The sequence below is a fragment of the Pyricularia pennisetigena genome, chromosome 5, assembly GCF_004337985.1.
Source record: "Pyricularia pennisetigena strain Br36 chromosome 5, whole genome shotgun sequence".
Classification (NCBI taxonomy): Eukaryota; Fungi; Ascomycota; class Sordariomycetes; order Magnaporthales; family Pyriculariaceae; genus Pyricularia; species Pyricularia pennisetigena.
Genome location: NC_043743.1, coordinates 2,584,758 through 2,607,100, shown reverse-complemented (window position 1 = coordinate 2,607,100; position 22,343 = coordinate 2,584,758). Strand labels below are relative to the sequence as shown.

General features: G+C 49.5%; 7 protein-coding genes across 7 annotated transcripts; 4 read left to right on the top strand and 3 right to left on the bottom strand.

Annotated features, from left to right (window-relative positions):
* Positions 1–315: 315 nt before the first annotated feature.
* PpBr36_08715 (uncharacterized protein) lies at positions 316–2,878 on the top strand (the record flags this gene model as incomplete). Its single annotated transcript, XM_029895842.1, has 6 exons — positions 316–358; positions 445–605; positions 695–1,504; positions 1,575–1,647; positions 1,715–1,924; positions 2,007–2,878. 6 exons carry the CDS (start codon positions 316–318, stop codon positions 2,876–2,878), a joined length of 2,169 nt encoding a protein of 722 aa, XP_029747313.1.
* A 658-nt stretch (positions 2,879–3,536) lies between these two features.
* Positions 3,537–8,427, bottom strand: PpBr36_08714 (uncharacterized protein; the record flags this gene model as incomplete). The annotated part of the gene is made up of 2 exons (XM_029895841.1): positions 3,537–7,623; positions 7,712–8,427. 2 exons carry the CDS (start codon positions 8,425–8,427, stop codon positions 3,537–3,539), a joined length of 4,803 nt encoding a protein of 1,600 aa, XP_029747312.1.
* A 1,307-nt stretch (positions 8,428–9,734) lies between these two features.
* Positions 9,735–11,419, top strand: PpBr36_08713 (uncharacterized protein; the record flags this gene model as incomplete). The annotated part of the gene is made up of 9 exons (XM_029895840.1): positions 9,735–9,780; positions 9,896–9,918; positions 10,017–10,057; positions 10,160–10,438; positions 10,508–10,767; positions 10,869–10,887; positions 11,031–11,191; positions 11,240–11,275; positions 11,337–11,419. The coding sequence occupies 9 exons, from the start codon at positions 9,735–9,737 to the stop codon at positions 11,417–11,419; spliced, it is 948 nt and encodes a 315-aa protein (XP_029747316.1).
* Positions 11,420–12,995: 1,576 nt separating this feature from the next.
* PpBr36_08712 (uncharacterized protein) lies at positions 12,996–14,449 on the bottom strand (the record flags this gene model as incomplete). Its single annotated transcript, XM_029895839.1, has 2 exons — positions 12,996–14,159; positions 14,261–14,449. The coding sequence occupies 2 exons, from the start codon at positions 14,447–14,449 to the stop codon at positions 12,996–12,998; spliced, it is 1,353 nt and encodes a 450-aa protein (XP_029747315.1).
* A 216-nt stretch (positions 14,450–14,665) lies between these two features.
* On the top strand, positions 14,666–15,444 carry PpBr36_08711 (uncharacterized protein; the record flags this gene model as incomplete). Its single annotated transcript, XM_029895838.1, has 2 exons — positions 14,666–14,884; positions 15,001–15,444. The coding sequence occupies 2 exons, from the start codon at positions 14,666–14,668 to the stop codon at positions 15,442–15,444; spliced, it is 663 nt and encodes a 220-aa protein (XP_029747662.1).
* A 212-nt stretch (positions 15,445–15,656) lies between these two features.
* Positions 15,657–16,770, bottom strand: PpBr36_08710 (uncharacterized protein; the record flags this gene model as incomplete). Its single annotated transcript, XM_029895837.1, has 3 exons — positions 15,657–15,951; positions 16,017–16,559; positions 16,622–16,770. The coding sequence occupies 3 exons, from the start codon at positions 16,768–16,770 to the stop codon at positions 15,657–15,659; spliced, it is 987 nt and encodes a 328-aa protein (XP_029747317.1).
* A 1,015-nt stretch (positions 16,771–17,785) lies between these two features.
* Positions 17,786–18,779, top strand: PpBr36_08709 (uncharacterized protein; the record flags this gene model as incomplete). The annotated part of the gene is made up of 2 exons (XM_029895836.1): positions 17,786–18,447; positions 18,515–18,779. 2 exons carry the CDS (start codon positions 17,786–17,788, stop codon positions 18,777–18,779), a joined length of 927 nt encoding a protein of 308 aa, XP_029746873.1.
* Between the last annotated feature and the right edge of the window lie 3,564 nt (positions 18,780–22,343).

The following is a 22,343-nucleotide window of genomic DNA, read 5'->3' as shown; positions in this document are numbered from 1 at the left end:
AGTTGTGCAAAATACACAACAAAGTTCTTTGACTGATTCTAACTATTCGGGCGAGCTCGGTTCGATTTCGCAGCTATCTACCTACCTTGCCGACCTTGGCATCCCCTCCCATCAACTCAATCAGCTGCCAACATCAACTGCCAAAACCTAGCGAGTTACATCACAGCAAACGACATTAGGAAGCACTACTGTCGGCGAGATTACGCAGAGGAAGCCATCACGGTTCCAGGACCACAACAATATAGGCGCCATTGAAATCACTTTCGCCATATAGAAGAACGACAACTGTTGTCACCACGCTCATAGTCGCCCGTCATGTTCCGAGCACAGGCGACAACGCCGTACGATACGGCCATCGGTATGCATACTCGCGTCGACAACCTAGTTCCTGGGGGCGACTTAATCAGGTGTAATACTAATAATGGAGCACATTTTGTGTTATAGCCAAGGCGACGGATGAGAATCTGACCTCGGAAGACTGGGGTGCCATCATGGAGGTTTGCGACCGAGTGGCCGGTGATGACAACGGAGCAAAGGAGGCTGTTCAGGCCCTGATAAGACGACTTGCACACCGAAATGCCAATGTGCAGCTGTATACCCTAGAGGTTTGTAGCTTTTGTCCACCGGAGGGAGAGCGCGCAGCTTTTTGAAATCGTACACTGCTGACTGACTTGCAACTCACCCACACGACCAGGTCGCCAACGCCCTCAGCCAAAACTGCGGCAAGCCCATGCACCGTGAGCTGGCGTCGCGCGCCTTCACCGAGGCGCTGCTCAAGCTCGCCAACGAACGCAACACGCACAACCAGGTCAAGGCCAAGATACTGGAGCGCACCAAGGAGTGGTCCGACATGTTCAAGGACGACGCCGACCTCGGCATCATGTATGACGCCTACTATAGGCTGAAGCAGACGAACCCCCAACTGCAGCCACCCTCTGCGCCGCAGAAGAACTCGCTCACCGACATAGACCGCCAGAAAGAGGAGGAAGAACTGCAAATAGCCCTCAAGCTGTCGCTGCAAGAGGAGGAGCGCAAGAAACAGCAGACTCCAGCTGGGCCCTCAGGAGCTGCCGTCCCATCATCCTCGTCGGCTGCGGAGCAGGGCGGGACACCAAGCGGCCAGGGTGCCAATGCAGGTGCAGGCGCTGGGGCTGCTGCGGTGCCGCTACAGCCGACTGGCACAGGGACCACGGCAGCGACCGTCTCAAGGGTGAGGGCGCTGTACGACTTTGTACCGTCGGAAGACGGCGAGCTAGAGTTCAAAAAGGGCGATGTCATTGCGGTCCTCGAGTCTGTATACAAGGATTGGTGGCGCGGTTCGCTCAAGGGCAAGACGGGTATATTTCCCCTTAATTACGTCGAGAAGCTGGCGGACCCGACGCCAGACGAACTGCAGCGGGAGGCGCAAATGGAGGCCGAGGTCTTTTCCGAGATCAAGAACGTCGAGAAGCTACTGACGCTCCTGAGCACATCCTCCAAGGACGAGGACAGTGAGGAAATTGCCGTGAGTAATACCGCTGACTATGTACATGACAGGTCGCAAATACTAACCTTGAGCTTGCTACTATTTTCAGAAGCTGTACCAGCAGACGTCGGCGATCCGTCCCAAACTGATCAAACTTATAGAGAAGTATTCTCAGAAGAAAGGTAGGTCCGGAAATCAAAGAAACCCGATTAACCCTGCAAGGTTCCAGACTGACATATCATATTCAAGACGATTTCACGCAACTCAATGAGAAATTCATCAAAGCACGGCGGGATTATGAGGCGCTTTTAGAAACCTCAATGTCACACCCGCCTCAGCCTAGCTACCACCAATATGCAGTCCGTCCTCAAGGATACGGTGGAAACCAGGCGCCTTACCCTCCCCAAGGTCCGCCACAGCAAGACCCACAGAGATTTTATCCTCCAGGTCCTCACCCAGGTAAGCGAGCAGCATACTTTACAAGTCAGCCGTCTAAAATCCGAGTAAGAACTTAAGCTGAATATGTCTTACTCCCCTATAGACCAGTATCCCCCTTCTTCACCTTCACCGCACCTGCAGCGTCCGGGTGGAACCCCTGGCCCCGGAGGCACTCAAGCACCATTCTATGTAGTAGGTGCTGAGGTTCCGTCGCAGGGTGGTGCGCACCCCAACCAGAACTTTCCTCCAAGGGATCAAGGCCAACGCATCCCCTCGGCAGGGAAGCAGCCAGCGCGTCTTCAAACTCAGCAGCCATCCTCCCCGCCACCTACAAGCGCTCCTTATGCGGCATACTCGCAGCCACCAGCCCAACAAGGATCCTATGGCAACCCTCAAGAGCTTTCGACTTCGGCATACGATTCCCCAGTAGCCTCGCACCCCCACCCTAACCCCCTGGGCTCCAACGCCCCCTTCGCCCCGTCAGCTTACTCAACGGAAGAGCGCTACGGTACACCGTCAGCCGCTCCTGCTCCTCTGAACCATGCAGGTGGCCAACAGCAGCCGTATCAGTATAACAGCTACCAGAACCAACCTCCTTCGCAACCGGCCAACTCGCAACCGCAGCAAGGGGGCATGTATTCGGGCCAGGGCTACAATGACTCTTCGGACGCCATCAGCACTGCCCCGCCACAGCCCACCTCCGCTGCACCGCCGCCCCCGGTTCCGGGCTCTCAGCGAGTCCACTCCCCAGTCTATGGTGGTCCGCCAGGAGCAGCTGACTCGCGTTTCTCGTTGCCCAGCCGCATGGCACCGGGTGCGCCTTCGGCACCGCCAGGCCCGCGGCCCAGCTCCCCCGGTGAGCAGCCGCAGTATAAGGCATACGTGCCACCTGGATCATCGGGGCCGAGCGCGCCAAGTGCGCCGAGTGTCCCTGCTGATTATTACAGGCAACCTGGAGGTAGCGCGAACTACTAGTGTATTAATGATGAGAAGGATTGAAGCGTCTAGAGGCCTCGTTTCTTCATCTACCTTGGAGAATGGGGTACGAGGTGACTCCTGTTTAGTTATTAGGTATCTGGCGTGTTGGCTAGTTTGAGATCCTAATGTTAGCAATTACAACGTACCGTGAACAAAACATTCATGATTGTATCAACCAGCTAAAGAGCTCAACCGCATTCGCCCCCTCTTGTAGCTCCGTTTCTCAACCAAGAAACCAGGTTATTGCCTGTCTTTAGACAGTCCCGGCAGCCTTGGGTTGCGGAGCGGCTGGTGACCAAAGGCAGTGCTGCAGCTTTCGGTGACTATACTTGTCTTTTGTTCAATACTGTTGTTACTGGATGGGTTTCAAAAAGGTGAAGGTGACCGCTCGTTAGCCGGCAGTAAACACTGCATGGTCTGACCTTGGGCAGATCTCAAGCGCAGCCACCCATCATTTGACGGATCCAGTCTCTATGTATGCCAAACAATCTAACTATACAAGATGTACGAGCTTTTCAGGATGGGGGGTATGCGTAGTTAAACGGCCATCAAGAACAACAAGTAACGAAACCTGCAACGCAGCCTACCCACTCTGGTAATTTCTAGCCCCGCCGCCAAATATACCTAGTGTAACGGCTCCCAAACAATAAAAGAATCAAGCTTTTGTACTATCGCCTCTTCCCCGGGGTCTTCCTCTTGACCTCCTGCCAGGCGCCTTTTGATCGGTGGCAGAACCTGCCGCAGGCGACGATACGCCCCCGGCCGGTGCCGCTGCAGGACCTCCACGAGTTTTGCCACCGGACCGACCTCCTCGGCGACCACGACCTCCTCTTGCGCCCTCCGACGACCCTTCACCGTTCGTGCTCTTTTCACGGGCGGCCAAGACAGCGGCCCTTCGTCGTTCCTCTTCCTGGATTCGTTGGCTTTCTTGATCCCACCACGATTGGAACTCCTGCTCCTGCTGGATCTCCTGGAGGCTGCGTTTGGCCACGGCTTCCTTGACAAGTTCTTGCTCGCGACGTTGCTGCCCGATGATGTCCGCCATGCTAAGACCCAGCGTCGGCTCTGCTTTCTGGTTTTTGTGTTGTTTCATATAAGACTTGGAATGCGGGACGAGAGGTGAGGACGATGGCTGCGGCGACCGGGCTTCTAGACCCTTGGGTGTTCGCGACTGGCCGGCAAATCGGGTGTCGGGGGAGGCCGTGCGGCGGTGGGCTGGCTTGGGCGACGACTCCGCGGCAAGGAGCGGTTTGGCGATGGAGGCTGCTGCAGATGCTGGTGGCGTTTGCTTAGCCGCTGCGGTCACATCTTTCAAGCTGACTTTGGTTGTTGCTGGTGTGGGCTTCCACGGAGAACCTTTGTCTTTCTGGCCTGGAACTGCTTCCCATGGGATTTTGTTGGGTTGATTGGCCTCCTGGGCGAGCAAGGCAGCTTGCATCTGCTGCTGCTTCTTGCGTTCTTTCTGTGACATTTTCTGCGGTTGAGACACATTCGCTGTAGCAGGTTTCATATTCGTCTCTTTCTGCTTCTGAGCTGCCAGCCCTGCAGATAAGGCTGAAGTTGTATTCTTGGAATCTTCACTCATTATATCACGGAGATCCAGCTTGGATGTAACCAGTGCCTTTTGCTGCCATGGGCTTCCAGTCTTGGCCAATGGACCAGCATTCATCGGGCTTGACGAAACAGGAATATCGACCCGCCCGGCTGGTGTATGGATGCTCGAGGAAGATCTGTCGGCTGCTGGTCGCCTTGGGGTTGAAGCCATCGATGGGTCTTCAGATCTGCTGATACTTGACTGCTGCTGCTGCTGCTGCTGCTTACTGTTGGGGCTCAGTACTCCGTCATCATCTTCGTCCATAGCGAACATGAGGTCTGCTGCGGATGCTTTTGGCCTCAACGATGGACTGAAAGGCTCGTTGTGTGCCGACTTCTTCTTTCCCTTGTCCGGTGTTGATGTTGCCGTGGTTCCATCGTCGAGGCTTCCCACTCTGGCCTTGAACGACGAAGAGAGCTTCCTATCATCGTCTTTTTGGCTGGCCTTGTAGGCCATCTCCTTCACTCTAACTATCCTTTCTTCTTCGATATCGGCGGCAAGATCAGTGTACGTCTCGAGGAGGCGCTGCTCTGGATCACACTTGGCGGCGTGTTTGGCCTGGTTGACCTTGACCTGCTCGTCGAGCTCCTGGAGAACATCCTCTTCCAGGTCGTCCAACAGATGGTTCTCTAGCATTGTCTCCATTTGAGTGCAAATGTAGTTCCAGCCAGCTTCTTTAAAGTTGGTGACAGAGCAAGGACTGATTTCGTTGAGCAGATGAGCTATCGTTCTCGTGGTGACAAAGCAACCCATTACCTTCTGACAAATTTCCGAGAGGCGATCCAACATGAGCTCGTTGGCCATTGCCATGACGTCCATTATCAAGTCGGTAAAGTCATCAAAGCTGGCGGCAACTGCTTCGTCAAAAAGCTCTGTTCCGACATCCGAGTAAAGATATCGCAAAACATATCCAAACGGCTCTCGCTCAAAATGTTTCAGGTCTATTTTGACAGGCTCGGCGGTCGCAACGCCGTCACGCCTGCCCGTGAGCCACATGCCAGCTGAGCGACCATTGTAGAGACCCTGGAAATAAGGACAGCGTTGACAGAGCAGTGAGCTGTGCGCAGCAACCTCGCCGCCTTCAAGCTCGAGTAGGACGTCACCGTCATCAAAGAATGAAGGCTCTTTGATAGCCGCACCTAAATCGTCTGCCAGTGACCGACCTGGGTCATTTTGTAGCCTAGCTGCTGCCTCGAGTGGTGCGATACCAAGTCTTGCCGCAACTTTCATGAGTTCGACGCGTTGCTGGCGGGATGCTTGCGTCAAAGCTGGGGATGGCTGACGAATGTTCCACGCAGGCGCAATGCGGTCAGTGTAGGCGAACAGGACAAGATTGAGTAGTGTCGAGAGCTCCAAGCTCTCGATTTGTATCCAAGCCCTGCCTTCCATGTCCTCAACCGCAAGGCAGTCTGTTATTGTGTGCGCTCCACGACTACGATATGCAGCGAGAGCGGCGCGTATCGTCGGGCTCCTGGCAGACATAAGCCAGCCGTGAACAGGGATTTTGAGATCTGGACATGACGAAGATGATATCCAGATGTCTGCTCCTTCCCCATCATTGCTTGTCAACGATTCAAGGTGATGCGCTAGGTCTGCGTTCGGGTCAGACGATTGAAGCATCGCCACAATAGCTCTTCCGGTATCCGAGTCGTCTTCCGAAAACCTCTTGGGGAGTAATTTAACCGCCATTGCATTGTCAAACTTGGGCTTCAATGCGACAAGTCCATGCAATGGCAGCAACGCATCGAGGTCTTCCCATATTTCCTGGCGACCCACGCCCAACTGTTTCATTACGCTCGAGTCTCTGCGAACGGCAGCAAAGGCGCCCGAAGGGGAGCTACGGACAGTGACGACTCTGGTGATGTAAGGCACTCGCTGAAACTTGTAATCCTTTCGCTTGGCCCCTACACCAGCATAGGCATCCTTTGCCGTTGCCCTCTTGACTCGCCGCCATACTGCACCTGATTTGGTGGCGATGATAACCGAGCCATGGTCACCAACCCCGACGGATTTGACACCATCTTTCCATGCCCTCCAGATACATTGAGGCTGGCTCACGGAACCTTTGATCTTGGCAGGATTCGTTGTTGAAGCCGATGAGCTCACGTCGACGTTGTGGTTCAAGCCCATGACAAAAAGATCACCCCGGCCTGTGACCGCTGCGATTGTCTCGCCGCCCGAGGTGATGTGACAAATCCTTTGACCCTTGCTGGCTGCAGCATCGTAGCCTAACACCACTGCAGGATTTGATATGTGGTATGTGGCAAATGGGTCGATCTCTGGGAATTTGATCATGTTATATCCATAGTTAGTGAAGACGCAAACTATGTGATTGGCGAGAAGAACCGTCGTGGCCTTGTCTATGGCTGATACCATGACTATCGGAGCCGAGAATAATGAGGCCGCCACCTTGCGTGGCGTTTGTTGCACTTCCAATGATCTCGAATCGGCATCCATCAGAGCAAGCTGTCCCGAATTTTTGCCCCAACAGAATACCGAGCTAGTTGTGTGGGCAACAGAGTGTATAGCAGAGGCAGATACACCAATCACAACCTCCTTCTTCAACGCGCCAAAAACTTGTTTCGGTGCCAGACTCATAGGTTCTTCGTCCTTCTTTGCTGGAGGCGGAAGGGCATATCCAAGCTGAGAATAAGTGTTCGAGCCCCATGTCCAAAGTTCGCCTTTGTCTGTGACTGCCATTGTATGGTCTTGTCCAAGCGCAACTTGCGTGACTTTCCGGTCAGCAAGGGCCCCTTGAACCGGCACATATGTAAACCTGACGCGCTGATCATCGCTTAGGCCAAGCCTTCCACCACGACCAACGCCACAGATGTAAAGGTTGGATACAGGATCAGTCGTGATGACTGCGCTATGAAACTTGGAAAGCACCACGTTGTGTACAATAATGGGGCGGGTGAGTATCATGGCTGGAAGGTCCTCAAGTTTCGGGAATTGCGTTTGCTCGAGCCCGGCCTTTTCCAAGTATTGGGCATAGAACCTGTACAGGAGATGATCCGGACGGCGGAGGTGTAGCCTCTCTGGGTATTGCCGATCGGACTCATCACCCACGCCAAGTGACATGTTCTTGTTGCTGCCAAATGAAAACAGTTCGTCCCCATCTGTCAGATCTTGAAGTCCGGCATTGCCCCTGAAGTCAAAAAGTCAGAACCAAATTTCCATTTTCACAAAGCCCGAGCATCAAAATTCGGGTTAATCAAAAGGAGAGAAAGACTAACGAGGCGGGCTGATGGGCCAGATAATCCTCACTGTCTGATCCAGTGCCATCCTCAGTGGACTCGCCAGCATCATGACTATCTGGAATGGTGCCAGTACAGTCGAGATCTGCATCGCCAATTGTGGTGGCAAAGAGGTCAAACGGACTGTTTCCTTCGTGATCCTTGGTCTTGATGAGCTGGCCTATGCGACTGATCGAGGCAGCAGCTCCACCTGTCTTGTACACGCCTTCGGTAATGTCCCTGCGCTCTTTCGCTAGCAGCATGCGCGCGACTGATATGTTGCCGTAGTAGAGCGCCCGATGCAGGGCATTCCAGCCGCTCTCAGGGTCTTGGGCATATATGTCGATTGCAGGGTGATCTAGCAGAGCGCGGACGAAGGCAAGTGCATTCTCGGACGTGGAAGAAGCAGCACGCAGCAACAAGGTCAGTCCCATGTAATCCCGGCTGTTGACCTCGGTCTTTCCGATTCCTGACGCGCCACCTCCGGGTCCTCCGAACGGCATCGAGGACTTGCGGGCCTTGTTGGGAGTCGCAACGGTGCGAGGAGATGTGCCCAGAGCATTGGGACTCCCCGCACCGCCGCTACCACCTCCAGCTCCGCCCCCTAAGCTCGCCCTGTGCGATGTCGCGTGGTTGGTGTGGCCGCTGGGAGCGAGCAGACGCCGAAAACGGTCGACATCGTTTTGCCAGTAAGCTCTCCAAAGTAGGTGACTCATGAGTTGTTGGGGTTTTCGGGTCGGTCGAGCGGTGGGAGACTGCCCGACACTTCAGAGTTGCGCCTCGCTGTGAGCCTCAAGCGGACCACGGCGTATTTAAAGGCGCAAGCTGTTGAAGTGGTAAGGGAAGGTCACCACGGGATCGCTGGGAGGGGTGGGAGCTTTGGTAGTGCTGCCGAATTTGATGAGTTTCCGCTCAGCAACAATCGAAGTGTTCGGTCAGCAGTCTCAGGCAGAGGTTTCGAGAGGAATTTGTCGTGTTTTCTTCTGATTGACTTTCGAGTTCGATAGATGCGAGACTTGCTTGTGGTCGGTGGTTTGCAGCGCGAGATTTTGTAGTGTTCAGCAGAGCGATTTAATGAAATGTGTCTATCTGTCTAGTTAGTAGTGTGTGTGTGTGTGTGTCAAAAGCTATGGTGCGCACTATCGCGCTTGCGGCGGCCAATCAGCGCACGTACAGTATCGGCGTGGGATGAACAAAGGCTTACACACGTTCCTGGAGACCTTCAAAACTTATTTACACAGCCAACTTTGTCAAGAGGGGTAGGCTCAGAGGATTTCAAGTCAGTTCCAAGTTCATCAGCCGTGACTCGGTATAATTTAGCCTCTATGTTTTCCTAGACTCAAGTCCCTAGGCGCGGCAGGCTCGTTGTATGCACGAGCACCACGCCTTGAATTTCTTTGCACATCTGAAATTGTCGCACACAGTACAGTGGCGGAAGCCCTCAATGACGTGCACCATTTCAGAGCTCCGATATGCGGGGACGCCGGGTCAGCAAACCACTATGGGTCCGGGGTACCTTTAAAGGGAGGAATTGGTCCATATCAGCCCACGAATTGGTGTGATCTTGCAGGTATGCTTCGCTCGAGAGACCAAACAGTCTCCAAATCAATACAGCGAGATGTTTTGCCGTTTAACCTTGAAACTTACTTCAAGATATACCCCGGAACCGTACGGTAGGAACGTCACCTTACTCGGAGGTGGCTTAAACTGGTACCCAACGTTCGGATCTCGCGACTGTCAATAGCATCCATCCACTGGGCTTGGCAATCGGTTTAGTGGGTCCCTGCAGATAGCACGGCTAACCGTACGCGGCAAGTGCAGAAGCAGGGTTTACCTACCTATTGCATGTGCGCGGAAACAAATTCACGCTCCGGTTTGTCGTATTAGATTCCAATCCACCTCACCGGTTGCAAAAGCACAAATCGCGGTCTAGCCAGGCACGTCGCAGCAAAGAGCCGCAATTTGTCGCACAAGATCTCTGGACACCCCGCTATACGAAATTCGTTGATCCGATACAGCAAACATGTCTTCCGAGAAGCCTCTCCCTTTCATCTACCAGTTTGCGGCTGGTGAGTAGTTGTGTGCCATGCATGCAGTACCAAGAGAACCCCAGATTGGTGATTTGCAGAATAAACAATTGAGCACGCGACCAGCCGAGACTAACCGTTGCGTCCCGCTGTACAGGTGCCGTCGCTGGAGTCTCTGAGGTAGGCAAAGCTACTGAATATCTTGGACAATGCATTACAGGCTGAACCTAGCTTGCATCGCTCAAATTGATCATTCGCTCATGCTGTGTTACGCTTAGATTCTGGTTATGTATCCCCTGGATGTCGTGAAGACCCGCATGTGAGTGATATGCATGTATTTGACTTCCTCGGAGTCATCGGGACGGCATGCTCCTCGATGCTTAAACCGGACCCAGATACTTACTGGACTCCAATCCATCAGGCAACTTCAGACAAGTACAGCCGTTGGTGCCGACTCTTACAATGGCACGCTCGATTGCTTCCGTAAGATCATCAAGAACGAGGGCTTCTCGCGGCTCTACCGCGGCATCACAGCCCCCATCTTGATGGAGGCTCCTAAGCGTGCCACCAAGTTTGCCGCCAACGACGAATGGGGAAAGTTCTATCGCAATGCCTTCGGCCAGGAGAAGATGACCCAGGGGCTCTCCGTCCTGACCGGTGCCTCGGCTGGTGCCACCGAGTCTTTTGTCGTTGTTCCATTGTATGTTGATTCAATTCTGTCGACGTCTCGGTGCTGAACCGGCACTGATGCTGATGCTCTTACCCCCAGTGAGTTGATCAAGATTCGACTTCAGGACAAGGTCTCGGCGTCCAAGTACAACGGCCCCGTTGACGTTCTCCTCAAGACCGTTAAGAATGAGGGCATCCTAGCTTTGTACACCGGATTGGAGTCTACCATGTGGAGGCACATCTTGTGGAATGCTGGCTACTTTGGCTGCATTCACCAGGTCCGTCAGCTGCTGCCCAAGGCCGATACCAAAAAGGGTCAGATGGCCAGCGACATTTTGGCGGGATCAATAGGAGGAACCGGTAAGCGCACTCCTTACAGTCATCTCATGGTACCATGTGGACTGTTGGAGCGTGATATATGAGTCCATGCTCATGCTAACCTTGAAACCCTCCTCCCAAAGTCGGAACCATATTGAACACGTGAGTCTCCCTTTCATATCGAAATATGTGCATTTGCAATAGGATTGTGGCTGACTCTGTATCTCCATCTACAGGCCTATGTAAGTCAAGAGTGCATATGCTCTCACCGGCAACGCACATACTCTAACCATTTCTTCCTTCAGGGATGTGGTCAAGTCTCGAATCCAGAACACCACCAAGGTGCCTGGTGTTACTCCCAAGTACAACTGGGCGTGGCCCGCACTTGGAACAGTCATGAGGGAAGAGGGCTTTGCTGCTCTTTACAAAGGCACGTCTTTATTCTCGCCACTCTCCTCAAGCTCTCGTATTCAAGATTAGCGTTCTTCAAGTATACTGACATGATGCAATTCAGGATTCCTTCCCAAGGTTTTGCGTCTTGGCCCCGGAGGTAAGTAATTGCAATTTTTCCTGGTTTGACAAGCCAGAGTGCTAACATGAGGAATTCTCAGGTGGTATCTTGTTGGTTGTCTACGGAGGAGTGATGGACTTCTTCCGGAAGATGCGGGACGAGGCAAGCCTGAAGAAGGTGTAAGGTCGTCATGTTATACCAGATTAACAGCATCATATTTCATTTTTCCATAAGCTCCTTCTATCGGCACATTACAGGGGAAAATGTCCCATTGTACGAGATTTTGTCACCATATGGCGTGCTTGGGAATTAGACATGCTTGACTTGGGTATAGAGCCTGTCATCAGATATCAGAAAGGTTTCCTTCCATTTTATGGCTAAACTTAGACAGGGGCGAGTTCAAATCTACCTGAAATGCAACAGACGCAACTTGTGTCAATAAGAGCGTTGAGATGATGGATGGGGTCCATGAAGTCTCTGATCTTTGAGTCAAAAATTGCACAGGAGGGATCCTCCGCACTGTGGGCTGTCACTTATCCTTGTTCAGATATTAAAGCCTACATAGTGGAAGTTGACAAAGAGATACGTTGCTCATTGCGGAAACGAGAACCTTGATGAAAGCTTACCAGTTAAAATACATGTTAATGTATGGATATAGATGCAGTCTGTGTGTCATACATCTAATTGAAGAGGCGAATTGGAAGTTGAATCTCTCGAGGAAATTTTGCAAAGGGAAAGCGTCGCTAAAATAAAAATACACAGAATATTTGCTTTACTTACTGGTATTATTACGCAAGTTTCCCACCAGAACCGCTCTTAACCTTACAGTATAAGCTGTGTTTAGTTTCACTGTTAATCACACACTTTTATTATAGGCTCCGGCAGACAAAGTCTGTGCCTTTCTTGACTTCATGACCGCTCAACTGCAGCTAAATCTCTTTTAAAGCAAAGGCGTGACGAAGGCGGGTTATCTGTGATCTATGACATATGGCAACAACTGCAACAACACGACCGCCTCGGTAGTGATGCCGACGCGTCCCCAAAGCAATACATAGCCTCCTCGACGATAACGGCGACAAAAATGACTCATTGGACAAAAAGCTAGACTGGAGACGCCAAGAATCGAACTCGGGACCTCTTCCAATATTGCGAACTTTAGCCAGATGAGCTGAAGTTGCTAAGGAAGCATTATACCACTAAACCACATCCCCTGGCTTGGTGTTGTGAACGAGACTCTCAACAGCTTGATGAAGCCACTCATCGACGAATGCTCGACGCCCAGCCGTTTAGCAAAGCAAATGAGAGCAATGTGGTGAGCAAAATAAGCCTGATCACTAGGAGCGTAACTTATTTTATATCTATGTTGAAACGCGGAACTTTTGGGCTTGCTATTGGTTAACTTAATCGATCAACCCTGGATCTCAATTGGACGAACGCTCTAGCGTCGATCTAAACACGCGGAACGATGTATTTGGAAGGAGCGGACTTTTGTATACTACTTAAGGTATCTGCCTCGTCACTCCCGCTCCATTGACGCTCCCCGAGATAGCGACACGGTCAGGGCTCACGGCAGGGAATTTTGCTTGATCATCGTGTACCGATTGGGAAGCATCCAGAAGAGAGAGAAAGAGAGAGAGAGAGAGAAAAAAAAAAAAAAAAAAAAAAAAAAAAGACACCGTGGGTTTTAAATACTCCAGTTACCGCACCGGCCAAGTGCAATGCATCAACATATTCTTATAATTTGTGGCTACAACATGAACTAATCAAATGTTATCTTCTTTCCTTGGAAAGACGCATTCTCTTGGGCTTGCTTGGCCTTCTTCTTGGCAAGCCAACTGGGGTGAAGAGGACCATCGTCATCTCGGCTCTTCTTCTCAGGCTTTTTGGCCTCCTCTTGCTTAGGACCCTTACTGTCACCATCCTTTTTCTGCTGTAGCGGATTTCGCACCCCCCTTTTCCACGGCTTGCCGTCGCCGGTATCCACAGCACCCCTCTTAGGATCCCAGCCGGCCTCCTTTTGCTTGCTGAGATGTTTGGCTTTGTCTCCGTACTTCTTTTCCGCAAGGGCCTGACGCGCCTTCTGACCTCTACGGTTCTTGCGGGGCGCCGGTGCCACATCGACATCTGATGCTTCCTCCGATCCGGATATATAGCCACCCATCAGGGTCGGCAATGCTACTGACTCGACTATCTCTTCATCCCTCATTGGCTTCGTCTTCCTTTCCTTCTTTTTGGCCTTTTTGGGTGGCGGTGCCGCTGCCTCGGGCTCGGATTCAGAGCTTGAGGATGATGGAATTGTGACTTCGTCATCTTCGGGGTATTCTTCTTCGGGAGCGGAATCGCTTCCAGGAAGTGATATGTCGTCGTCAAGGCTGCTACGCTGAGCTAGGCGTTTCAAGCTGGCGACACCTTCACCGTCCGAGTCCATTTCCTCCTCTGACGAGCTGTCGCCAAGCATTGCCTCCATTCGATCGATGGTCTCGTCGTCCAGCTCTTCTTCTGATTCGTATCCATCTTCATTCGAAGACGAATCCTCCTCTTCCCCAGAGGATTGGTCCGCCCGGCCTTTTCGCCTTTCTTGCAACAACTTGGCCGCCGAAACCTTGGCTGAGGAATCATCACTAAACTCCTTTTTAGATGAAGTAGTAGCATCGGCCTTTGCCTTGGATTTATCACCGGGCGGCGATACCCCAAGACTCTGGCAGAGGGCGGGAATAGCAGCCGATATGACGGCACGAACCTGGTTGCGCTTGTAAAGAGCGCTGGTCACGTTGTGCAGTGCGTGGCGTTCCTCCTCTGAGATTTCCGGCTTCGGCACGCCGTTTTTGATGGCTTCCGGAAGCAGCGGTGATTGAGCTGCCGCCTTGACCTTTAACAAAGCCGAACAAAGGTGGGCTTGTGCAGCTTGGTGAAGATCCAAAGCCTACCAAAAATAATTCAGTAAATGCATCTACAAAGACCCCAGTCGGCTGATGAGTGCGAAAAAAAAAAAAAAAAAAAAAAAAAAAACAATCGCAATCTTACCTTGAGCACCTCCACCTCCTGCTCCAGCCGCTGAATCTTGTCCTGGGGCAGCTTCACATCTTTAACTCGTTTTGCCAGCCGCTGCCTCTCAAAGCCCTTGGCTACTTTGAGCGCCCGGAAGAGCTCTTTGTTGAAGCGCTCAAAGGTCTTTTCAAAATCCTCCTCGTCCGACCTTTTCCTTTTTGGCATTTTGTAATCTTTTCTGTCTGCTCCGTTGGGCTGGCTTTTATTTTATTTTGTCACTTATCATTCAATTGCAGCGATTTGCGGCACGAGCCGGCCGAGAAATTTTGAATACTTGCTTGCAAAAGAGTGGGGTCAAGCTTCTCGACATATCCACCAGAAGGGACGACAGTACGCAAAACAGTATCCAAAACGGTACAATTTTCCGAGTCGCGGTTCCCAATGTCGCGTTTAAGCTCGTCTTTCGAGGGACAACCCGATCCCTACATACGTCACGTTCAACAGTCGCCTTCACCCTATCGCTCCGTCCCAAGTCCTGTTTCCAGGACCGCATATCAAATGATGGCCTCCAGGGGTGCAGCTTCTTCCGCGCCTCTAGCGCCGTCGCGCGAGGAGTTTATGAAGTTGTCAGAAGATTTGAAGGGTCAGATCAACGATGCGGTACGTCCAAGTGACTTTTGCCCCTCTCCCCTATGGACTCGATACAAAAAAAAATTCAATTTTGTTCTTTCCCCTTTGGGGCCTCTGCTGACGTCTGTCCTCGCGAATTGTTACAGTTTGGAGTTTTCGACGCAGACAAAGACGGGCGGATCGATTACCACGAATTTCGCTTCGCCCTGCGAGCCCTTGGTTTCGAGCTCCCCAAGGCCGAGACCTTCAGCCACCTCCAAAAGTATGCCGTGCAGCCGCTGAACTGGGACCCGAAGAGGGAGTGCGGCCCTGTCTTCCGAGAGTTTACCCTGCCCATCTGGCAGGCCATAGCGGGCACCCTCGTCGCCAACAGGGACCCCGTGGAGGAGTGCAGGCGCGCCTTTAAGCTCTTTGACGTGGAAGGCCGGGGCATCATCACGGTTGATGACCTGCGGCGCGTCATGGACGACCTGGGACAGGTGATTGAGGAGCAGGAGCTGCAGAGCATGATCAGGGAATTCGATTCCGAGGGCAAGGGAGGCATCAACGAAGACGAGTTCATCAAGATCATGTTGAAGAAGAGGGCTTGAAGCCTCTGGTCGGCGGGCGGAGTTAAGGAGTATACTACTGCTCTGCAATGTGATTATGTTGCAACTGGGTATCAATAACGACTGGAAGTGACGAAAGGGGCGAAACGGAGTTTGATTGGAAAGACTGTCTTTGTTCACTTTTTTTATGGGTTTTGTTTTGGTTGTCTTCTCTATACCATCATAGACATGACTTTGTTTCCGGGTAGTATTCATTACAGCAGCTTGGGGATAAGCCTGGGCGTGTTCTTCTTCCAGTCCTGATAATCCTTCCTGTCACCAAACTTCCTGTCATACTTCTTCTCACTCATCGGGATTCCCGAGACCTTGGTCAGCAGCAAATAGGCAAAAAGAGGGCTGATGTATGACATTGCCGCAGCTGCAGTAATGCCTCCTACGCCCCCGCCCAAGCCGATTGCCGACTGGATAGGCTGGGTTCGCAGAGCTCCAGCGGCCACAGTCGCGATACCGGTCCAGAGGGAGATCTCGCCGAAATAATTAGGGTATTGGCTGTCGGCGCGCGTTAGTGAACATTTTCAATAGTTTCGACAAGAATGAAGGACAGCCAAACTTACCTCACAGTCCAGAGACCGCGGGTCATGAACTGCTCATCGTGAAGCTTGGCCCTCTTCTCACTAGCCCACTTGGACTTTTGCCTATCGGCAACGACCTCGAACCCGAATCCCAGCAGGAAGAGCGAAAGGCCAATTGCATCGGTGACGCGCACACTGCCAGGCGCGGCACGGAGGGCGGCAGATGGGACCGAGTTGATGGCGAGGACTGGCAGTGAGCAGAGAGTGACCCAGGTCCCCTGGGCGATCCACGCGGTCAGGAACCTAGGCGGCGACTTCTTGATCTCGTCAAAGCGCGAGTCCTTGCCTTCCTTGAGAACCCGCTCAAACAGGTACGAGCCCAATCGCGTCGCCCAGACACCGACCGCGGCGCTAAGAATGACCTGGCGCCAGTTGAGGGCTGCCGAGGGATTGGTGAACGGGGCCAGCAGACTCGGGAGAGGCGGGACTGGCAGTCCAGCATTGGCGGCGGCAGCACGGGCGCGGATGGCTGGCAGGTACAGGCTCAGCCCCGTTGCAGCCAGATAGGTGAGGGATCCTGAGACACTGATGAGGAATAATTCCATTAGTCTAGAGTACGCCTTGTATCACGGCGGGCTCTTACGTACTCGTAGAAACGCTCGGATTGAGCGATGATGCTGGGAATAGCAACACCGATTTGTAACCCATAAATCAACCCAACCGCTGGCACGAATGTCCTCAAGAATGGGTTCTTGAAGTTGGTCATTCGAAGCAGGGCATGTAGTAGGGACGCCATTGTAGCGAGTCTTGCTCCCCCCAAAACAACCCGAATGTATTTGCTTGGCGGACTCCGGGTTGTTTATTATATATTAGAAACTTCGTCTGATGTAAATAAGAATGGCATTTCATTGAAAATCAGTCATGACGCCATCAAAGGAGACCGAGGATTTATAGGTGAAAGCTAGCTTAGTGCATCGTGCGCCTTGTGGGGTCGCGGTCTTGGTGGATCGTGCAGTCTCATGTCCATCGCCCGGCCTGTTTGTAGGCCGAATGCCGATCGATGGATTTGATATCCGTAGGTTCCGTAGGTTCCACACCCTTTGATTCAATCGAGCAAAGTGGCTGGATAGATATTCCATGCACGTATCACTCGCAAAGTCTTTATCTTGTCCATATCTCCCTCTTCCATGTGTACTCTGTTTGAATCCTACCAAATGTCCTGGGCGCGTCCGCCGAACCGAGAAGGGTCGAGTGTCGGTCAAATAACGCGATCGACAAGTCCGATTGCTGACGGAAATAATTGGGACCTCCCCCACAGAATATGCTGGACGACGAGCCCCAGGCAATTACCCAGTCAGGTAGCTGTGCTCAGCAGCCAGTTGAAAGTCCAGTTGGGGTTATTACCGGGGTTAGGCTTCATGCCTGTCTAGAGCTTGGTTAGTGCCGCCTGTCAAGGATCCAAGCTCCAAGCCGCTCCTCACTTCTTGTGCGGGGTCACGATGGTATCATCTGCGACAATCTGCGAAATGGGTCTGGTTAACGATAACGTCGGAAGTTGGACGTTGTTCACGTCAACTTCTTCTATCTACCATACCAAAACTTCATACTATGTATGACTCATATATGAGCTGCGACGTCTAAATACAAAAAGGCAATATCAACAACTCAGCCATCAGTGACTTGACTCCATTCAGCCTCACTATAGACCAGCGATACCGTTGAGCTCTCGAGTCGTTATTGCTAGAGCAAAGCCACATTTGGGGGATTGCTATTCGGTTACTTCTCTCTGAGTTATCACGTTTCAATACAACATGTCCGCCGCAACTAGCGCCGCGCATAATCATGCCTCGAGCATAAATGCCAGCATATTCTCCGCCACCGGAATGGTCGCCCTTGTGACTGGTGGCGGTACGGGTATCGGTTTCATGATGGCAAAGGCCCTTGCGCAAGCCGGGGCACACCGTGTCTACATCCTCGGCCGTCGGACCGAAGTTCTCAAGGAAGCGGCAGCATCCATCAATCGTCCTGGCGTCGTGGTGCCAATAACGGCCGATGTGACGTCCAAAGCGTCCCTCGCTGAAGCTGTCAAGGCCGTTGAGAGGGATACGGGCCACCTGAACCTCCTGATCTGCAATTCTGGCATTGGGGGTCCTCCATCGGAGCCGCAGATCACCCCGCATACGACCATTGAACAGTGGAGGAATCAGCAACTCTCAGCGGACCCGGCTGACTGGAACCAGACGTTCAATGTGAACGTAACGAGCGTGTGGTTCACAACAATGGCTTTCCTACTGCTCCTTGATTCGGGTAATAAAAGAGGAAACATTGCGCAGTCATCACAGGTCGTCGTGACGAGCTCCGTGGCTGCCTTTAACCGAAAGGCACCAGGCGGCTGGGCGTATGGACAGTCAAAAGCTGCCGTCACTCACATGGTGAAGCAGCTCGCAGTTGCTCTCCCGCAATGGAACATTAGGTATGTTGTATCATTTAAGTCTGATCGTTTGACCAATGAGTCCAGGAAACTGACGTTGAGATGGCAGGGTCAACTGCATCGCCCCTGGATTGTTCCCTAGTGAAATGTCGACACATTGGGTTCAAAGCGCCAAGCAAGGCGATCCGACATGGGATGAAAGCAAACCGCTCCCGGTTGGGCGCGACAACGTACCTCTCGGTCGCATGGGCAGTAGTGACGAGATGGGTGGCACGATATTATATCTGGCGTCGAGGGCTGGTGCGTATCTTAACGGAAACATTACGTTGATTGATGGAGGTCGGCTGGGAACATTCCCTGCAACTGGGTATTGACTGTGCACAATCGCCTTGCTTTTCTTATGGGGTTTTTAAGCGCTTTCTCTCGATGTTTGTTGATTATATGTCATCTCATCATTAACTTACCGTAGATTCGGAATACGACGTGGTCAACCACTCAAGCGGCTTGGTGTTTTTTTTTAACACCTGATTGTGACCATCAAAGTCTACCCCAGGCCCTCTCGCGATGATAAGTCATCCTACTTCAAGCGCATCTTGAACGGACAAGCTCGTGGGCCACAGGCTCTTGCCGAGAAAGAAAAAAAAAACACGAGCTTGACAACCAGTCCTTTGACTCGTAAATTCCTCATGTGGAGCACAACTGTTGCAGTAGATAGATCTTGGCATCACATGACCAAATGAGCTTAGTCAGCGCTGTGCACACCATAAAAGCGCTGCCACGCTCGTTAACCTAAATAGCGCACCCTACCTGAATATATAGCTTTCCTACCACTTATGCAAGCTGCACGTATACGTTCGTGTGCGTCAATTATAAACCCGGTACAATTGTAAACTATAAAAGTCTCTACTTTACGCAAATTGCAATTATATATTAACACGAATAACGTCTAATCTATTTATTTCTCTTTCTTTCCTTACCGCACACCATATTTACGACCGAAAAACTCCAAAAATCGCTAGCAACGTTTAATTTACGCGCCCAATGGCCTAAATGGTTTAAAACTTACCGCCAAAATACAAAAATACTACGCATTTGGAAATTGGTTAATCCAAACCAATAAACCGACGAAAAACTCCCAATATTTAAAAAATTTACCGAAAACGTTACAAAATCGCTTAAACGCTCCCGATTCGACGATTATTATATAAATTTACAAATTTGGGACCTAAATCCGCCTAAGGCCAAACGTAAAATAAACCAAATCGCCAAATCGTTTGCAAATATAAATAAATTTATTTTTAAAAATTTAAAAAAACTTATTATGTTTAGCAATTTTACGTTTTCCGAAATAAAACGCGCGGTAAATAAAATACGCGAAACGCAGGAATTATAAAAAAATTATACAAACGAATAATTCCGAAAAATTAATATTTTCCTGCAATAAATTACAAAAAATATAAACCTAACGTATTTTAATACGGCGCTTTTTACCGTTTAACGCAACGGTTGGAACACGTTTAAAAAGATAATTAAAACGTTTTAAAAAAAATTCGCACCTTTTTCAGCGCACGCTAAAAAATAGGCAATTAAAAACTACAAATTAACCCTGGTTTTAACGCGTACGACAAATAACAAAACGAACTGGTTTAAAATTTACGATTTAACCTACGAAAAAACCCGGAACTACAAAATAACCGACCTTAAAAGGGATTTAACGATTAAAAACTTTATAAAAATAGGAGGACGTTTCCAATTTTCCTGGGCCATAAACGTTCGGAACGAATTAAACAAACCGGATTATATAATTATTTTTAAATATGCTTTTAAATGGTTTAGGAACGTTTTTTACGACGATACCACCGACCCTTTAATAGGGGGTGGGCGCAATTTCGCTAAATTTTATACAATATTTGGCGGATCCGCTAAAAAGCAAAATAAAAGTTTAAATTATATTCTTAATAGGGGTAAAAATAGGGGAAATATACGGAATAAATATCTTTGTGGTTATAATTATTTTTAATTACCAAATTTATGCGAAAAATTGGTATGCGCGGTAATAGGAAAAAACCCCAAAATCCGTATACGTGGCCCCTATTTAGCCGAAAATCGCAAAAAAATTTACGCCGAATTTAAAAAGGACCGTTGGTTTTTTATCCGCGAATTATTAATTTAAAAAAATGTAATTACCGAATTAGGATTTACCACGAACGGAAAAACGAAAAAAGCACCGCAATTTAAAAAACAGGGGGGGCCGCCCATTATTTCGGCGGCCTACCTAACCATTTTTACCGAACCCGACGACCTTACATGCTTTTAAATACGTTACGATAAAAAAACCAGCGCGTTTACGTTTATAAACACCTTTTATAACCTATATTATAATAATATTTTATTCGACAATTGCTGTTTTATACATTTGGTAAACGCTAAAAAACGCCTGGACCCGGGTTTTATCCGTAAATTTACAAATACGGATCCGCAATTCGTTATATACGGTATTTAACAATTTAAAATTACCGCGTTTGGTACGCGTATTATATAAAACGTGCTAAACGGAAAACGGACGTTAAAATTCGTTAACGTAACGTATATACCCAATTTTCACGTTAATATCGTGTTAAAAACGCGTTTAAAAAATAAAAACGTATAATATAACGGCTGGGATTGCACTTTGCGCCTGGGGAATATAAAAAACAATTTGGTATTATACGGTTTGCAACGACGTAATAACGTAATTTTTTTATAATATAAACCTGTTTATTATTTACGCGTTACCCCTACCGTACAAATATTTTTTGCAGGTATTATTTCCTTAACGGCTATAAACGGGTGGATAAAATTTATTAGGATTCCACGAAGGAGTTCCACGGGAATATACGACGAAAAAAAAAATAATTCGTTAATTTGGCATTGGAAAACCGGCCACCTGGGTCCGGAAACGTTTAAAACGTTAATCCACCGGGTTAAAGGTGTAAAAATTAAAGGACCAAAAATATTAAAATACGAGGCGTACGTTTAAATATATAGTAAAACAATGGTATCGAAACGCCCAAAAGGCGAACCATATAAATTTTACTATATAATACACCTAAACTTTTTCCATTTTGAAAAATTAGGCACTGGTATACGGTATTTGCTATTATTAAAAAACGAATATTCGGGGCGTTTAACGATTATTCCGTTTACCGGAAAAACGAAGGCAAAACTCGTGTTAACAATATTCGGTTTCGAACAATGGGTAACGCGCTAATACGGCCTACAAATTGCGAAATTTTTCCACGATAACGAACCTATTTTAATAACGTATACGGGATATACTTTTTACCAAAAACATTGCAAAAAATTTGGGATCGAAATAAAAACGCCTCCCTTTAATATATATAAACCGAACGGCCAAATAAAACGCTCGGAACAAAAAGTAATTGTACGCGCGCTTAAAATGCGCTTAGCAGCAAATTTACCTACTTCCATTTGGCCAAAAATAATTATAACCGCAAATTATTTTATTAATATAAATCCATTAATAAACCGGAAAAGTTTTAGCCCAAACGAAATCCTATTGGTATAATTTAAAGGGTTTTTTAAGTGGTATATACCTGCATTATTTATTGCATTAAATAAAAACCTGCGCCCAAATTGGTTTGGTACGTACGTATACGGGTGTAAAATTTACGTATTAAACCCGGTAAAAGCGAAATTAAAGGACAGGGTAATATTTAAAACGAACCCTAAAACGCACGTAAAATACTTAGTTAAATACAAATCCTTTAAAATATACCATATTTGGGTACCCTTTTTCGATAAAATTATTATTTTACGCAACGTCCGATTCGACGAAACACGTTTTTACCAAAAACCAAAAAAGGAAAAAATAAAAACCGGTAAATTTAATAACGAATACGAATTTTTAATAAACCGGATCCACGAATTAATATTGG